At 40.8% G+C, this 16245-nt stretch overlaps 1 protein-coding gene across 1 annotated transcript in view; it reads right to left on the bottom strand.

Moving 5' to 3' along the window:
• The window catches only part of RBM44 (RNA binding motif protein 44), a 127916-nt gene extending 115916 nt beyond the window's left edge, over window positions 1–12000 (bottom strand). Inside the window, exon 1 of the mRNA XM_089672659.1 lies at window positions 11856–12000. Coding sequence (XP_089528785.1) covers window positions 11856–12000 — 145 coding nt within the window. The remainder of the gene's footprint in view (window positions 1–11855) is intronic.
• Window positions 12001–16245: the final 4245 nt, after the last annotated feature.

The following is a 16245-nucleotide window of genomic DNA, read 5'->3' as shown; positions in this document are numbered from 1 at the left end:
CACGCAATTGTCAGTTAAACTAGCGCAGCGCTGTATAGCAAAAAAATGGCGTAAATTGCAGTATCTATACCATAGTTTGTAGATGCTATAACTTTCACACAAAGCAATCAATATACACTTATTGGGATTTTTTTTACCAAAAACATGTAGCAGAATACATTTTGGCCTAAATTTATAACCAACTTTGAGTTTACTATATATTTTTTATAGCTGAAAGTAAAAAATATAGTTTTTCTTCAAAATTGGAAGTCCAAAATGACATACACTGTTGATAGTAATTTTGTTTCTTGATTTCTCAATATCTATATATGAGAATAGACTGACCACTAAGACATTTAGAAAGGAGACAGCAGCAAATACACTTTTACATGCCACTAGCTATCACCCTGAGATCCTTAAGCAAGGCATACCAATTGGCCAATTTCAGAGAATTAAAAGAAACTGTTCAGATGAGGACTAATATAGAACTGAATCGATGCCACTCTATCAAAGGTTTAGGGAAAGAGGGTACTCTCATAGAACATTAAGAAGAGCTAAACTAAGCGCTTCTTATAAGACTAGAAATGAACTAATTAACAAAGTGAACCCTAAAAAAATTGACAAATTACAGATCCAACCAGTGAGGTTCATAACAAAATCTGGACAACTATTTGGAATGAGGTTAGAAAGATCCTAAATTCACACTGGCATTTACGAACCCTGAATCCAGGAATAGCGCAAATTGTAGGTGAAAAACCACTGATGGTAGCTAAAAGAGCCTCTAATCTTAATGATTTATTGGTTGTCAGAATTTAAAAAAGGTCCTCAGAGATAATTGGTTAACAAAAAACAATAAAGCGGTAGGTATGTATCCGTGTGGCCACTGTCAAGTTCGTCCCTTTGTACATAAAACAGACCAATTTTTTAATACCGATAAATCTTAAGTTTTCCAAATAAACTTCATTAATTGTTCTAGTAGTAAAGTGATCTATATGATAGAATGCCCATGTAAAAAGATTTACATAGGAAAAACTAAAAGAACATTGAGAATAAGAATTGGTGAACATCTGAGATATATCAAGAATGATAATAAAAATAGAAGTGAAAAAGGAGAGAGAGAACCCCCTTAGCTCAGCACTTTAAGGATGTACAAAAAAAGGGAGAACGGAAGGTTTGAAAGTAAAAGGAATTTTTCTGTTGAATATCTCCTCAAGGCAGACTGACAAAGTACTCCTTCAGAAAGAAAAATACTGGATTTATACTCTGGGTACACTATTGCCACAGGGATTAAATACAGAACTTAATTTCAAAGTATACTTGAACTAGGAAAGGAAAAAAGGAATTTAATAGACTTCATATGCCCACAAGGTTATCCGATAAATAGGATTATATTATATGTAAAATACAAAAAATATAGTCTGAATACTATCTGCAGTAGAATCTGATTAAATTGGGCCATTTCCCTAATGTTCTTTTACAATCATATGTTTTTGTATGGGATTTCTGATTTTAATGTAGTGATGAATTTCAACACAAGAGGGCGACGTATGCGGTTAAAAAAAGGCGCAATCAAGGCACTATATAAGGCAATGGATGAGTTGTCCCCAGAGTTCTGACGAAGTCTGCGATGATTGGCAGACGAAACGCGTCAACGTAATGACATCATGCTCGGCGTCTTCATAGGCTGCGGTATCCACGAGGGGAAAGAAGCAAGTGTTGCAGCTCCATCTTGGATAAGCATGAGGCAATACAGAAAATTACAAGGCAAATCACCCTGAGGAGCTTTTTTGGCGATTCAAGTGACTCAGTTCACTTCCACCGATGGCAAGTAATAGTGAGTTAAGCTGAGTCACTTTAGACTGCAATTTCTATAAAACCGGAGTCATATCCTATGAAATCATAGGTTTGTTTAAGCCCTAGACTAAGGGGAATTCTTGGACTCAATAGGTATATAGGATATACCGTACGTTATACAACCAGCGATATGGGACATTAGTCTCATGCATCTATATAGGAACCGCACCAACTTTTTAAAGGGTAATTTTTAGAACCCCTAGAGGGGCATATATAAAAAGGAACCATTGAGGTTTGAATATCCTGCATTGGAATATCCATATTAACCACTCTGGACTGTTACTCCTTTACCAATACACCAATGTTTTTTAACATCTACAGTGAGAGAGATTTTTTTCTGACCATTTAATATTTATTCACTTTTAGAGTCACTTTTTAGTGTGGATTCATTTCCATCTATGCTGGCTATCCAGGAAGGTATATATATATATATATATATATATATATATATATATATATATATATATATATATATATATATATATATATATATATATATATATATATATATATATATATATATATATATATATATATAGGCACAGTCACTGAGGAGGTAAAGACATATATTCAACATTCAAGTGATCTGAATATGTGCATCCTATTAGGTTGATGTCAAGATGATTATCCCCTGCCTCCTATGTATTCACCATTATCCACTATTTACTTCCTTCATGAACATCACAATACAAATGAATGAAATCCTAGGAACAGCTAAAGACGAAAATGATTCTACTATGCTATACAATATGGAACTTTACTGATGATGAATACAGTAAGGAAACTCCATTGCCTCATATTAATCATTTTTGCCTATATAGCTGTTTTTGAAGACACCAAATGGTTCTTTATTTTAATTCTTTGATTTTATTATGATTGCAACATGTTCACTCTGTCAATGTCAACCTTTTGTCATGATCTAAATGATCAAATAAATACAATATCACATTTACTTTTATAGTAATACATTACTCCGCATAGGATTTAATTAACCACTTTTGGGCGGCTCTGCACTAGCCAACTGCCATTTCTTGTATTCCAGTATTTTTAGGTTTAAAATCCAAACTTTTGCAGACGCAATTTTTTTTTCTGTTATTTTGAAAGTGTAAATGATGGAAATAAAATCAACTTTTGTTGACATATAAGAATGTCTAATCTGTAATTTGATGCCTTTTGGAGATTTTTCCATCTTTCCTTGTCTTCTTTATGTACATTAATAGAAATTTTTAGCTGGGGTGCCCAAACTTTCGATCCCCACTGTATATATAATTATTATACAGTATTTATATAGCACCAATAGTTCGCTCAGCGCTGTACATTACAATGGGAGACAATACATGAGACAGTACAATGACAATACAGTGTGATACACAAGGGGTTCAAGGGCCCTGCTCCTTGGAGCTTACAATCTATATATCTATCGATCATACGCTGCCACTTTATGTTCCACGTCTCCAATCCGAATTCCTTTCATATCTATGCGGTTTCAGACTGTTGCTAATAACGGCTCTAGGGATAATATGAATAGCAGGGGTGAGAGTGGACATCCCGACCTAGTCCCATTATACATTTTAAACCCTGATGACAGCATGCCATTGATCTTTACAGATGCTGATGGGTAGCTATACAAATTTTTTATCCATTGCATCATTCTACGCCCTATCCCCATTACTTCTAATGTGTCCGTCATAAATCCCCAGTCTACTCTGTCAAAAGGCTTTCTCAGCATCTATTGACAAGAATAGCACTGGGGACTTCTCTCTTTTACTCTTCTGCAAAAGGAGCAATGATCTTAATCCATTGTCCCTTCCTGCTATCCCTGGAACAAATCCCACGTGATCTAAATATCCACTCTTGTCATTAGATCCTTCATCCTTGTAGTTTATATTTCTGCATATAATTTCTTATCCACATTCAGTAGCGAAATTGGTCTATAACTAGCGCACTGGGACACATCTTTCCCTTCTTTAGGGAAAATTGTAATATATGCCATTAACGACGCCTTTATCATCTCAACCCCCTCTCCGACTGCGTTCATGTATGCGCACATTTTCAGGATTAAAATTGTTCCTTAAATAGTTTATATCTTATTGTATACCCATCCGGTCCAGGACTCTTCCCTGCTATCGTGTTTAAGGCCATTTGAATTTCTAGTGTGATAAGTTTTCTAAGTTTTCTAAGTTCTAGTGTGATAGTTTTCTAAGTCTAGTGAACTTTCCTCTAATTTATGTCATCTAGCTTCTTTTAAGAATAGCTTCCTTTTCCTTATTATTTCTACTACTACTTCTTTTAGATTCTTCGGTTTTACGTCATATAATCTACTGTAATATTTTTGAAATACATAGGCTATTGCGGTAAATGAATATACCATTTAACCTATCTCTAATTCTCTACACAAAATGTGCTGATTTTTGTTTCCTTAATCTTCTCATTAAATATTTCCCTGGTCTGTTCCCCCATTGGTATCTTTCTTTTGCCACCATCTTAAACACCATCTTCGTTTCTTGCTCCATTAAATCCTTTAGTTCTTTTTAGTTCTAATTCATATAGCTCTTCTATCAATGATCTTATACTCTCCTCCCTTTTATTCTTGTCAGCCCCTATGGAGATCAATCAGAATGCCTTATGTGCGCTTCCCATATTGTTGCAACCAAGACCTCCTCAGACTCATTTGACTGAAAACATTGCTTAATTTCTTCAATCTCTTGATCCTGTAGGAGTTTCTCGTTCAACTTCCTGAGCAAAGTCACAAAATCGTTTTCAGTGTCTAATGACGAATTTCACCACGAATCATTATCACTCAATTCTGCAAGTAGTTCTAATTTACTATTGCTGTTCTCTAGCTGCTCTAAAACCGCTTTTGACCTAAAGGGACGCTTTTTGGACGCCATGGTAATCTCAGTTTCAAGGCAGAAAGAACAGTAAAAATGAAGGCAGGGCACAGGACAAAGCACTAGGGACAAAATGTATGTGAAATGGTTTGATAAAGTAATGTTTTACTATGTGATTTTAGTGTATTTAGTGAATGTCACTTTTTGACATTTTTAAATTTCCTCCAGTTCCATCCACATACATCCTGAAGTCGCAGGAACCCGGAGGACAGATGCCGGCATCGGCCAGAGGACATTGACGGGGATGCTGCAGGGGGGATAGCATGGGAGTGAAGGACAAGGTAAGTGAAGAAGAGATCCCGGAGCAACGCTGCAGGGTATTCCCGTGTGTAGCTCGGGGTTACCGCTTGTGGTGCTGAAACTTTACCCCGAGCTACACTCGGGAATACCTCCAGGGAGTTTAACCGTTTGAAAGAGCAGGGCCCTTGATCCCCTCATGTTTTGCATTGTATTGGTATTGTTCTGTCACATGTTCTGTCTCCCTTTTGTAATGTACAGCGCTGAGCGAACTATTGGCGCTTTATAAATACTGTATAATAATATAATAATAATCCCCTTCCCTCTTTCCTTTAGACAATGTATCTGAGGGTCCATACAAAAATTTAAATCTCCTGCCCTTTTTAAAATCCGTTAAATTTTCTTAACATACTGTATCTTCCCAAAATATCATTGGGTTCTTATTAGGAGAGTAGATATTTGCCAGTGTACATTCCATTCAGTTTAGATCCCCCCTGACAAATTAAATCTACCCTCTAGGTCAGTCAACCTTTGATATTAAATCTCACATTCTTTGCTATCCCTATTGCTACCCCCTTAGCACGTCCTGGCTGAGGAAAGAATGTTCTCACCCAAGATTTGATGGTACATTGCCACGTCCATCGTCCCTTTGATGCGGTGCAGTTGTCCTGTCCTCTTAGCAGAAAAAATCCCCAAAGCAAAATGTTTCCACCACCATGTTTGACAGTTGGGATGGTGTTCTTGGGGTCATAGGAAGCATTCCTCCTCCTCCAAACAAGGAGAGTTGAGTTGATGCCAAAGAGTTTGATTTTGGTCTCATCTGACCACAACACTTTCAACCAGTCCTCCTCTGCATGATTCAGAGGTAAACTTCAGACAGGCCAGGACATATGCTTTCTTGAGCAGAGGGACCTTGCGGGCACTGCAGGATTTCAATCCTCGTCGGCGTAGTGTGTTACCAACCGTTTTCTTGGTGACTGTGGTCCCAGCTGCCTAGAGATCATTGACAAGATCCTCATGTGTAGTTCTGGGATGATTCCTCACTGTTCTCATGATCACTAACACTCCACGAGGTGAGATCATGCATGGTGCACCAGACCTAGGGAGACTGACAGTTGTTTTGTGTTTCTTCCATTTGCGAATGATTGCACCAACTGTTATTACCTACTCACCAAGCTGCTTGGTGATAGTTTGATAACCCAGTCCAGCCTTGTGTAGGCCTACAATCTTGTCCCTGACATCCTTTGATGCTCTTTGCCATGGTGGATAGTTTGGAATCTGATTGTTTGATTGGTCCGGTGGACAGGTGTATTTTATACAGGTAACAAAATGAGACTAGCAGCACTCCCTTTAAGAGACTGCTTCTAATCTCAACTTGTTACCTGCATGAAAGACACCTGGTAGCCAGAAATCCTGCATAAATGATAGGGGATCAAATCCTTATTTCCCTCATGAACTTGCAAATCAGTGCAAAATTTGTTAGACAGAATAGCAAAAAAAAAAAAAAAAAAAATCAAAAGACATGCATGTCTCAGTGTTACAATACACCTACCATTCGATTTTCAGACTGATCATTTCTTTGTGAGTGGGCAAACATTCAAAATCAGCAGGTGATCAAACACTTATTTCCTTCATTGTAGTCCCTTCACATTGTAGGTCATAAAATTAACTGCGTACATCCCTCATCTTTTTTTCTCCACACTAACCATATCTTGGAGTTACCATGTAATGATTTTGTAGCAAGAAGATATCTTCTAGAGGATCTATTCCCCCCCCCACCTGAGAAGGAGGGGCCTGAGTATAGCGCCATCAGGGAGCATGGAGTAGGAGCTCCAGACGGGCGCCGCCTAAAATCACATGGAGGAGACCCTAGTGAAGCAAAGCTATCCCACCCCATCTTACCCCGTGCTTGCTGATATACTGGGAGCCGGTGCAGTTCTTGGAGCAGCTCTGGTGGAAGGGGAGTGGTTGTCTCCCTGGGCGGAGGTGGATGGTCTCCAGGTCTCGGAGGAGAGAAACAGTGAATGCGGAGAGTGATCATGTGACCACCGCAGGGAAACCTGGGAGACGCGGCTGGAGGAAGGAGCAGATCGTGCCGCCAGACAGCTTGACATCCAGACACCACAGAGAACCATGGAGGGTGATGCCCCTCCTGTAAGAAAGCAACATCGAAGCCTCCCCAAAGCCACCCCAAGTCCAAAAGAAAAGGGAGAAGGAAGAAATGGAAGCACCCTGCGGAGAGTAGAGGGAAAGTTGCGGCAGCCGACTGGGATTCAGAGCTTTGGAGGTGGCGGGTTTTGAAATATATATGTGATTATTAGATACGGTGGTGGAGGTAAAAAAAAAAAAAAAAAAAAAAGAAGAACTTATCAGTGGTCTGAAGGTGGAAAAAACAAAATCAGGAGGTGGTGATCAAAAGGAAAGAAAAAAAAAAGTAACGGGGGGGGGGGGGGGTCACCCCGTGGTCTTAAAAGGAGATGTAGATGAAAAACAGGAAGGCACCGAGAAGTGGGGAGATCACATTCATCTGGAAGTATAAAGCCAGAATTTATCATGAGGAGTAGATCCTCAAAAGGAGGGGGATTAAAAAATAAGCCCCCACAAGAAAGAAACCTAGAGAGTCAAACCCCAGAGACAGCTAGAAGTGAGAAACACTGGAGACCAAACTAGACTGTCATTAGAAATGCCAAACCTGAACCAGGTAAAGAAATTTTTGAATATGGCAAGTGAAGTAGAAATGGAAAATACTCAGGGATATGAAGAACGATCACAGATGCCCACAAAAATAGATATAGCAGAAATGTTTGCAAAGTTAGAGCAAGCGATAAAGAAAGATATGGCGGTTTTACATATTGACAGGTGTTACTGTGAGTGGAAGAAACAAAAGAAAAATTGGGCAAACATGCCCAGGAGATAATTCAATTGGAAAGACAAATGGATAAAATGCGACGTAAACAAAGGAGATCATCATTTAAAGATGGAAGATCAAGAAAATAGACATAGATGGAATAACCTGAGGATTCGGGGATTGCTGGAAACATCCCAAGAAGAAGATTTAATGAATATAATTAAGAATGTGTTTAACTCAATAATGGAGAAACCAGAAATAGGGCACCTGAAAATTGACAGGATACACAGGATCAGGCGAGCACAGCTGAAAGACCCAGAGATGTGATTGTTAGTTTCCATTACTATGAGGATAAAAAGCATATTTGGAAGAAAGTAAGGAAGATGCCAGCAATTAAATATGGAAACACTAGTTCGCAAATCTTCTCAGATACAGCCTCTGAAATTTTGGTGAAAAGGAGAACCTTGAGGCCACTGCTGGAACAAATGTGGAAGGAAAACCGTTCAATACAACTGGGAGTTCCCAGCTTGCCTAGTGGGATGGAAGAATGGACGCTTTGTTAAACTGAGATTTCCAGAAGATCTGCAGGATTTCTGTGAGAAACTAGAAATACAGATTTCTGATATCCCAGGATGGACAGAAGAGGCTAAAGACAGCTTGGACTCAGGGAAAGAACTGGAAATTGGTTCCCAAGAAAGGCTATAATATGGGGGGGGGGGCAGGGGAGAGAAGTAACCCCCCCCCTTGTTCCCATGATGGCAGTGGGAGAAGGGGGGTAACAAATACATATTGGACTAAATTTATGAAGAACTTAGTTTTTTTTAGAAGTAAGAAATATTGTTTTTTCTGGTCTCTTTCATATCGCAAAAACACAAACAAAACAAAACCCAGTGGTGATCACATACCACCAAGGAAAGCTCTATTTGTGGTAAACAAATTACATAAACTTCAATTGTGTACAGTGTTGCAACCTCACAAAGGATGAGGCAGTCTAGATATAAAGGGGTGTTATGATGCATCAGTCCCCATCAGACACATATAGGGGGGTGACAACCCCACAGAGGATGAAGCAGCCTAGAAATAAAGGGGTGTCATGATGTTTCAGTCCCCAGACATATCAGGGGGTGACAAGCCCACAGAGCAGGGGTCTCCAAACTTTATAAACAAAGGGCCAGTTTATTGTCCTTTAGACTTTGAGGGGGGTGGACTGTGGTCATTGCGAGTAGGAAAGGCAAACATTATTATTATTATTATTATAATACAGTATTTATATAGCGCCAAAGGGTTTGCTCAAAGCTGTACAATAGCAAGGGGGACAGAACATGAGACAAGACAGAAACAATACAATACACGAGGGGTTCGAGGGCCCTGCTCTTTCGAGCTTACAATCTAGGACAAACATCATTGGTATTAGTGGCAGGAGGAGGGAGGAATAGTGCCCCATCAATGGTGTCAGTGGGAGAAATAGTGCCCCAGCATTTGTATCAGTGGGTGGAATGCTTCATCCTTTGTGTCAGTGAAAGGAACAGTGCCCCATTATTGCTATCAGTGGAGGAATAGTGCCCAAGGGCCAGATAAAGGCAAGGAAAGGGCCCCAACTGACCCGAGCCGCAGTTTGGAGACCACTGCCATAGAGGATGAGGTAGCCTAGATATAAAGGGGTGTCACGTTCTATCAACCCCTTCCCCACCCTGGCACACGTGTCACATGGGTACATTCACCCAGGGGTCTTTCACCCACTGCCCCCTCTGGCCCGGAGTTAAGTCTCAGATCAGGGCTCTCCCCAAACCACATGCTGCTTTCTTCTCCTCCATCCCTGTCACACAGGATTTGCGAAAAGGAAACACTTGCCCGGAGCCAAAATTAGAAGCACACAAGAAGGTGCAACAGGAAAAGTGTTCCCCGTGTTTTGCTATATGGTCTCTGAGTTTCTCCTAGCTTCCAGGATGCCATAGGTTGACCAAATCAGGAGAGGGCAGGTGTGGCTAGGCCGTGCTGATGTGTAGTGAATGCCTGAGGGCCACAATTATCGGTACCTGTACCAGCTCACTTTTTCATCGGCAAAATGTCGATAGGGCTATTTTCAGCCAATATGTTTCGGCCGGTGGAATTTCGATGCATCCCTAAAAGTCATTGTTTTAAAACTTGTTTAACCCTTTTACTGCCAGGGACACAAGGGTCGGAATAGAACTGCCTGTAGCTGGCCAGCTCCGTAACCCTTGCGATCGCTGCACTCCCTTGGGCTATCAGCTCACAGTCACTTCAGTGATCATAAACTTATAGCAGAAGGGTCCCTTAAACTCGGATTCATGAACAGTTGTGATAAGTAGTTGACAAGTCACTGCCCAAAGCCCCCTGGTGACCGAATTGTAGTAAAGATAAAAGCAAATCACTAATGTACACATGTGATACACATATTGCGTTAATACACTATTTGTTGGTGCACCAATGAACTAATGGCCTGTCCACACCAGTGCATTGCAAAATGCATGCTAATGTATGTTGTATTATGTAAGGAAAAGCTGGTGCCACAGAATCGGCTACAATCAATGCTCTTTAATAACATTCGTGTTACACAGTCATGCAGGAACCCAAGGCGTTTCAGCTATCAGACCTTAGTCGTGATGCACACTGGTGTGCAGGTTTTAACCACTTGCCTACTGGGCACTTAAACCCCCTTCCTGCCCAGGTCAATTTTCAGCTTTCAGTGCTGTCGCACTTTGAATGACAATTGCGCGGTCATGCAACACTTTACCCATATGAAATTTTTATCATTTTTTTGAGACAGCTTTCTTTTTGTGGTATTTAATCACCTGTGGGTTTATTTTTTGCTAAACAAACCAAAAACTGAAAATTTTTAAGAAACAAAAAAAAAGTTAGTTTTTGTTTTAAAATGTAAATAAGTGATTTTTCTCCTTCACAGATATGCGCTAATGAGGCTGCAGTGATGGGCACTGATAGGTGGCACTGATGGTCATTGACAGGCATCACTGATGGGCACTGAAAGGCAGAACTCATATGGCACTGATAAGTGGTACTGACTGGTAGCACTGATATGTGGCATTGATGTGCACTGGTAGGCACTGACAGCTGGCACTGCTGGGGCTACACTGATCTTCAGGGCCTTCCGAGGAATGCCGATTACCGGTTCTCCTCTCCTCTCGAGCTGTCAGCGTGACAGCTCGTGGAGGAGAGAAATGCCGATAACCGGCACTTCCCTATTTACATGAGATCAGCTGTGATTGGACACAGCTGATCACATGACCGAGACGATATCTTTGGCTCTTTCCGTTGATCGGTGATCCGCTGTGTCTGAGGGACGCAGCACACCGCCGATCGCTCCCGGATTCGCGCATGCGCAGTTAGAATGGGAAGATGTCATATGACGTCCTCCCAGAACGAGAGAACCACCTTGCGCCCGTCATTACCTTATATGGCAGGCGGGAGGTGGTTAAATCACAGCTGCACACTGTGGTGTGACATAATGTACTGTGTTGATATAAAATGCATGCCTACATCATCATTTTATCACAAACACTGAAGCAGCACATACACAGCACTGAATATCAGGTGTTGCCAAAATAGATAAATTGCTTATTTACATTTTACAAAAAGGCACAATTTAAATTTCACAAAAATTCGATGCCTTAACATATCTTTTAGATATGGTAGGCACTTTGTAAGCAATGTAGTATTTGAGTGTGAACATAACGATTTTAGTGTACATTTATAGAAAATATTTGTGCAACTATCGCAGGATGCTCAAAATCAATCTTTTTATCCTATGGGTGTTGTACTTTCAGAAAATGTATGCTTTAGGTTAATTTATAATCTATAAAAGCTGTAAGAAAAAAAAAGTAATGAAACAAGTTAAAACAAAAAAAAAAAATAGCAAAAACAGCCCGCCATCTGAGCATAAAAGTGTGGCCCAGCAGCAAAAGGGTTAAATGTAAAAATTAAATTTAGGTATGCATAAACAAAATAACTGAAAATGTGTTCTGACACTGAAAAGTATTCTGCATCTAGCACACGCAGGATGCACTCACCTTCATAGCTATTAAAGGATGCTTGTGGTACAGGGATGTCCGTCAAAGCTCCAGTTTGGTATGGAAAATCTGGAAATGTCACCGAATATGCCACTGTAGTGAGCCCATAAGATAAAGGCATACAATTCTGGCTGCAGGGTAGCATGTTTCCTGTATTAAACTGAAATATGGAGCCCTATTATTAAGAGGCTGGTGACTTAACACTCAACATGGGCTCATGTAAATCGAACATAAAAAGGTATATTGTTTTAAATTGGTACTAAAGGCCGACGTATTCTACTACATGTCTTTGCTAAAAAAAAAAAAAAAAAAAAAAAATCCCAAAACGTATAAATTAATTGATTTACGTGAAAGTTATAGCGTTTACAAATGGCGGTATATATACTGGGCTTTTTCTTTAATAATTTTTACTAGTAATGGCAGTGATTAGCGACTTATAGTGGGACTGCGACGGCATTCTGACACTGGGGGCAACTGACTTGGTGTCACTGACATCCCCAGTGACACCAACACAGTGATCAGTGCTAAAACAAATGCACTGACACTGTACTAATGGCACTGAGCAGGAAGGGGTTAACGTGTGGGACGATCAAAGGGTTAACTGTGTGCCATTTTACTAAGTGTGCTATGTTTGTATTTCACTGTAAGCACACTGCTTTGCATGGCTATGCTATGCACAGACTAGCAAAGCAGTGTGCAGGAGCTGACAGGGGAGAGAACTGTTTTGTTTACACACAGTTCTCTCCCCCTTCGGAGATGCTCAGCAATCACCGGCAAGTAATCACTGGCTGGGACCGGGTGATTGACAGCTGAGGCCACGAATGGTGGCGCAGGTAGGGCTCGTGTGCACCCCCTACCCGGAAATGCAAAATCACACACACACGTGATTTTGCACTCTACTACCGTCCTGTAGCAGTATTTCTACTAGAGGGTGGCGGTAAGGTGTTAATGATTAAAAAAACAAAATATATACCCCAATTTTTTTGTAAAACATTAAAGATGTTACCTAAATAGATATCCAACATGTCATGCTTTAAAATTGCGCACTCGTTGAATGGCGCCAAACTATGGTACCTAAAAATCTCGATGGGTGGCACTTTAAAAAGGTCTAGTTCTAGAGTTATTGCCCTGACTTTAGTGGCAATACCTCATGTGTGGTGAATACCGTTTACATATGTGGGCGTGGCCTATGTATGCGTTCACTACTGCACAGGAGCACGGGGGGCAGGGGCACGTTAAACTTTTTTTATTTACATTTTTTTTCCTTTTACTCTGTCCCTTTAAAAAAAAAAAAAAAAAGTTCTCTTTTTTTTTTTTAATCACTTTTATTCCTATCACAAGGAATGCAAAACATCCCTTGTGATAGAAATAAGCAGTGACAGGTCCTCTTTATGAAGAGATATAGGGTCAATCTCTCCTCTGCAATGTCAAGCTTTTTTCTTTTTTTTTTCTTTTTTCTAAAAAGTAGAAGACAAGGTGCCAGAACCGGAAGTGATGTAATGACATTGCTCTGGTCCCCCCAGGGCAGAGAGATGAGTGGAGGCCATCTTTCCTTCACTGATCTCTATGCCCAGAGCTGGGATCATTGGATGGGTTCTCAGGTAAGGCTGAGAACCACTGGGCAGCAGCGGGTGGCAAGGGGCGGGTTTATTATCGGCACCTGTACCAGGGCAAATTTTCATATTGGGTATTATAGGGGTATTTTTGGATGAAACGTTTTGGCCACCAAAATTTCAGTGCATCCCTAAAAAAAAAGCCTTTAGAACCACTTTAACCACTTCAATACAGGGCACATTTACCCCCTTCCTGCCCAGGAAAATTTTCAGGTTTCAGCGTTCTCACACTTTGAATGACAATTGCGCGATCATGCAACACTGTACCCAAACTAAATTTTAGTCATTTTGTTCACACAACTAGAGCTTTCTTTTGGTGGTATTTAATCACCACTGGGGTTTTTATTTTTTGTTAAACAAAACAAAAACAAAAAAGAGAAAAGTTTGGGAAAAACAAACAAACACGTTTCTTAGTTTCTGTGATAAAAGTTTGCAAATAAATACCGTATTTTTCGCTCTATAAGACGCACTTTTTTCCCCAAAAAAAAGGGGGGGAAATGTCAGTGCGTCTTTTGGAGCGAATGTAAAGCAGCTGGTCTGGTATTCCTGCCGCCACCATGTCAGAATATCGGGCCGGCCGCTAAGCTCTTCTCTCCTGCAGGACCTTACCTGTTCCTCGCTCCAGCGCTGCAGTCTTCCCACGGCGGCTTCTGTGACAGCCGGGTGCCTACTGAGCATGCACGAGAAGCGCTGCGCTTTGCAAATGGTCCAGTGTCTTCTGGGACACATGACAGGTCCCAGAAGGCTCTGGGCCATTCACAAAGCGCAGCGCTTCTCGCGCATGCGCAGTGGGCACCTGGCTGTCACAGAAGCCGCCACAGGAAGAAGGAAGGACAACTCCGCGGAAGTGGGAGCGGGTACCTGTTAAATTCAGGTACCCGTTCCCCCTCCCTCCCCAAAGGTCCGCAGTCTCTGGCCATCCCCTGTACTGTGTCCGCAGTCTCTGGCCATCCCCTGTACTGTGTCCGCAGTCCATTGGTTCAGAATATTTTTTTTCTTGTTTTTCTCCTCTAAAACCTAGGCACGTCTAATGGTCAGGTGCGTCTTATAGAGCGAAAAATACGGTAATTGTTCTTCATAAATTTAGGCCAATATGTATTCTGCTACATTTCTTTGGTGAAAATAACCAAAATCACTATTTACTAATTAGTCTGTAGGAAAGTTATAGAGTTCACAAACTATGGTATATATCTGAAAATTGATCAATCCTGAAGTACTGACAGCCAATCTAATTTCTTGAGGCCCATAAATGTCAGAACAGAACAGATATCCCCCAAATTACCCCTTTTTGCAAAGTTCGACGTATTTCATAAGAGGCATGACGAGTTTTTTGAAGTTGTAATTTTTTTGTAATTGTTCATAAAAGAAATTGAAAAATTTTCACAACTGTTTTTTTCTTAACATACGGTCACCAGTGCAGTACAGCATCATCATACAATTGGTGTGGCAGTGATCAGGGACACAGATTTTAGATTTTATCATATTACACTATGACCAAAGTAGTAGAATGTTACCATAGTAACATTCTACTACTTTGGGGAAGTGGTCCATACATATATACACACATATATATTTTTTTTTATATATTATATATATATTTTATATATTTTTTTATTTTTTTTTATTATTATAATTTTTTTTTTCTTACACAATTTAATTGCACTTAGCAAATAATTTCTTTGCTATAAGCAAGCATTTAACTGAATGAAAACGATTCATTCTGCTTTTTTTGTTGTTGATTAGCTGTGATTGGCCACGGCCAATCACATGACACAGATGGGCTCTGATTGGCCGCCCAGTCTGTGCATGTGATCACTGTGACCATTCACAGCTAGACACACTTGCATACAATGGATGGCATGAAAGGAAGCCATTCATTGTATACAATTGTCAAGTGATCTGTGTACCGGCCCCATTTCTAGTACCATGTGACCTGCTTTGACCAATCACAGCAGATCTGTCATTGGCCATGTCCGATATGCACAGCCGGTGGCAGATCTCGCCGCAGTGTGGCCCTGCGGGCACGCACAAAAGCGCGATCCAGGAAGGACGTCATATGACACCGTACCGGAGGGACAAGAGGCCACTTTCCACCCGGCCTATAGTAAAATGACGGCCGGGCGGAAAGTGGTTAAGGTCATGTCATGTACATAGTGCATTACATGTGTTCCTTGATGAAAACAAGTTACAATTACTAGATAATTACATTCAAAAACACAAAGATTCAAACATTGAAAACCCAAGGTTAACATGACAACTCAAAGTCTGAACAATAAAATATTAGACGCTATTTAAGAGCTACACTGTTTTGCCATCAATAACAGGAAAACAATGCAAGAGAAAACAATTTTCTCCACCTGCTGATGGCATACAGCGGAGGTCAGCAACCAGATCACGGCCAGGTGACTGGTAAATCACAGTCAGAACTTGCTGAACCACCATCCTAGAGCATCAAACAGAATGCAATGGAGAGGGACTACTTGTAAAGTTGTAGTAAGGGAGCAAGAGTCGCATAAGCCGGTATCTCCTCTGTAGTGCTGGCTCCTACACCCTGTCATGGTTGGTGGGTGTAGCACCTGCCAAGCATGACCCATTCAAGTGAATGAGGCGCTCTGCAACCTTGGGCAGTACAGCAAACTAGGGGTTAAACAGGTAGCGTTGTGTTGCTTTCTCACCACCTGCTTTAACCCCTTGGACCTCGAAGAAGCCTGCAGTTGCGGGGTACTTGCAGAGTGGCACCATTTACTTAAATGGGTCTGGATTTACAGGCGGTAGCA

The sequence above is a fragment of the Staurois parvus genome, unplaced genomic scaffold (assembly GCF_062004578.1).
Source record: "Staurois parvus isolate SC_StPar_1 unplaced genomic scaffold, SC_StPar_1.0 ptg000011l, whole genome shotgun sequence".
In the NCBI taxonomy this organism is placed as follows: Eukaryota; Metazoa; Chordata; class Amphibia; order Anura; family Ranidae; genus Staurois; species Staurois parvus.
Note: the sequence above shows the minus strand (reverse complement) of the source record. Positions and strands in the feature narration are given on the sequence as shown.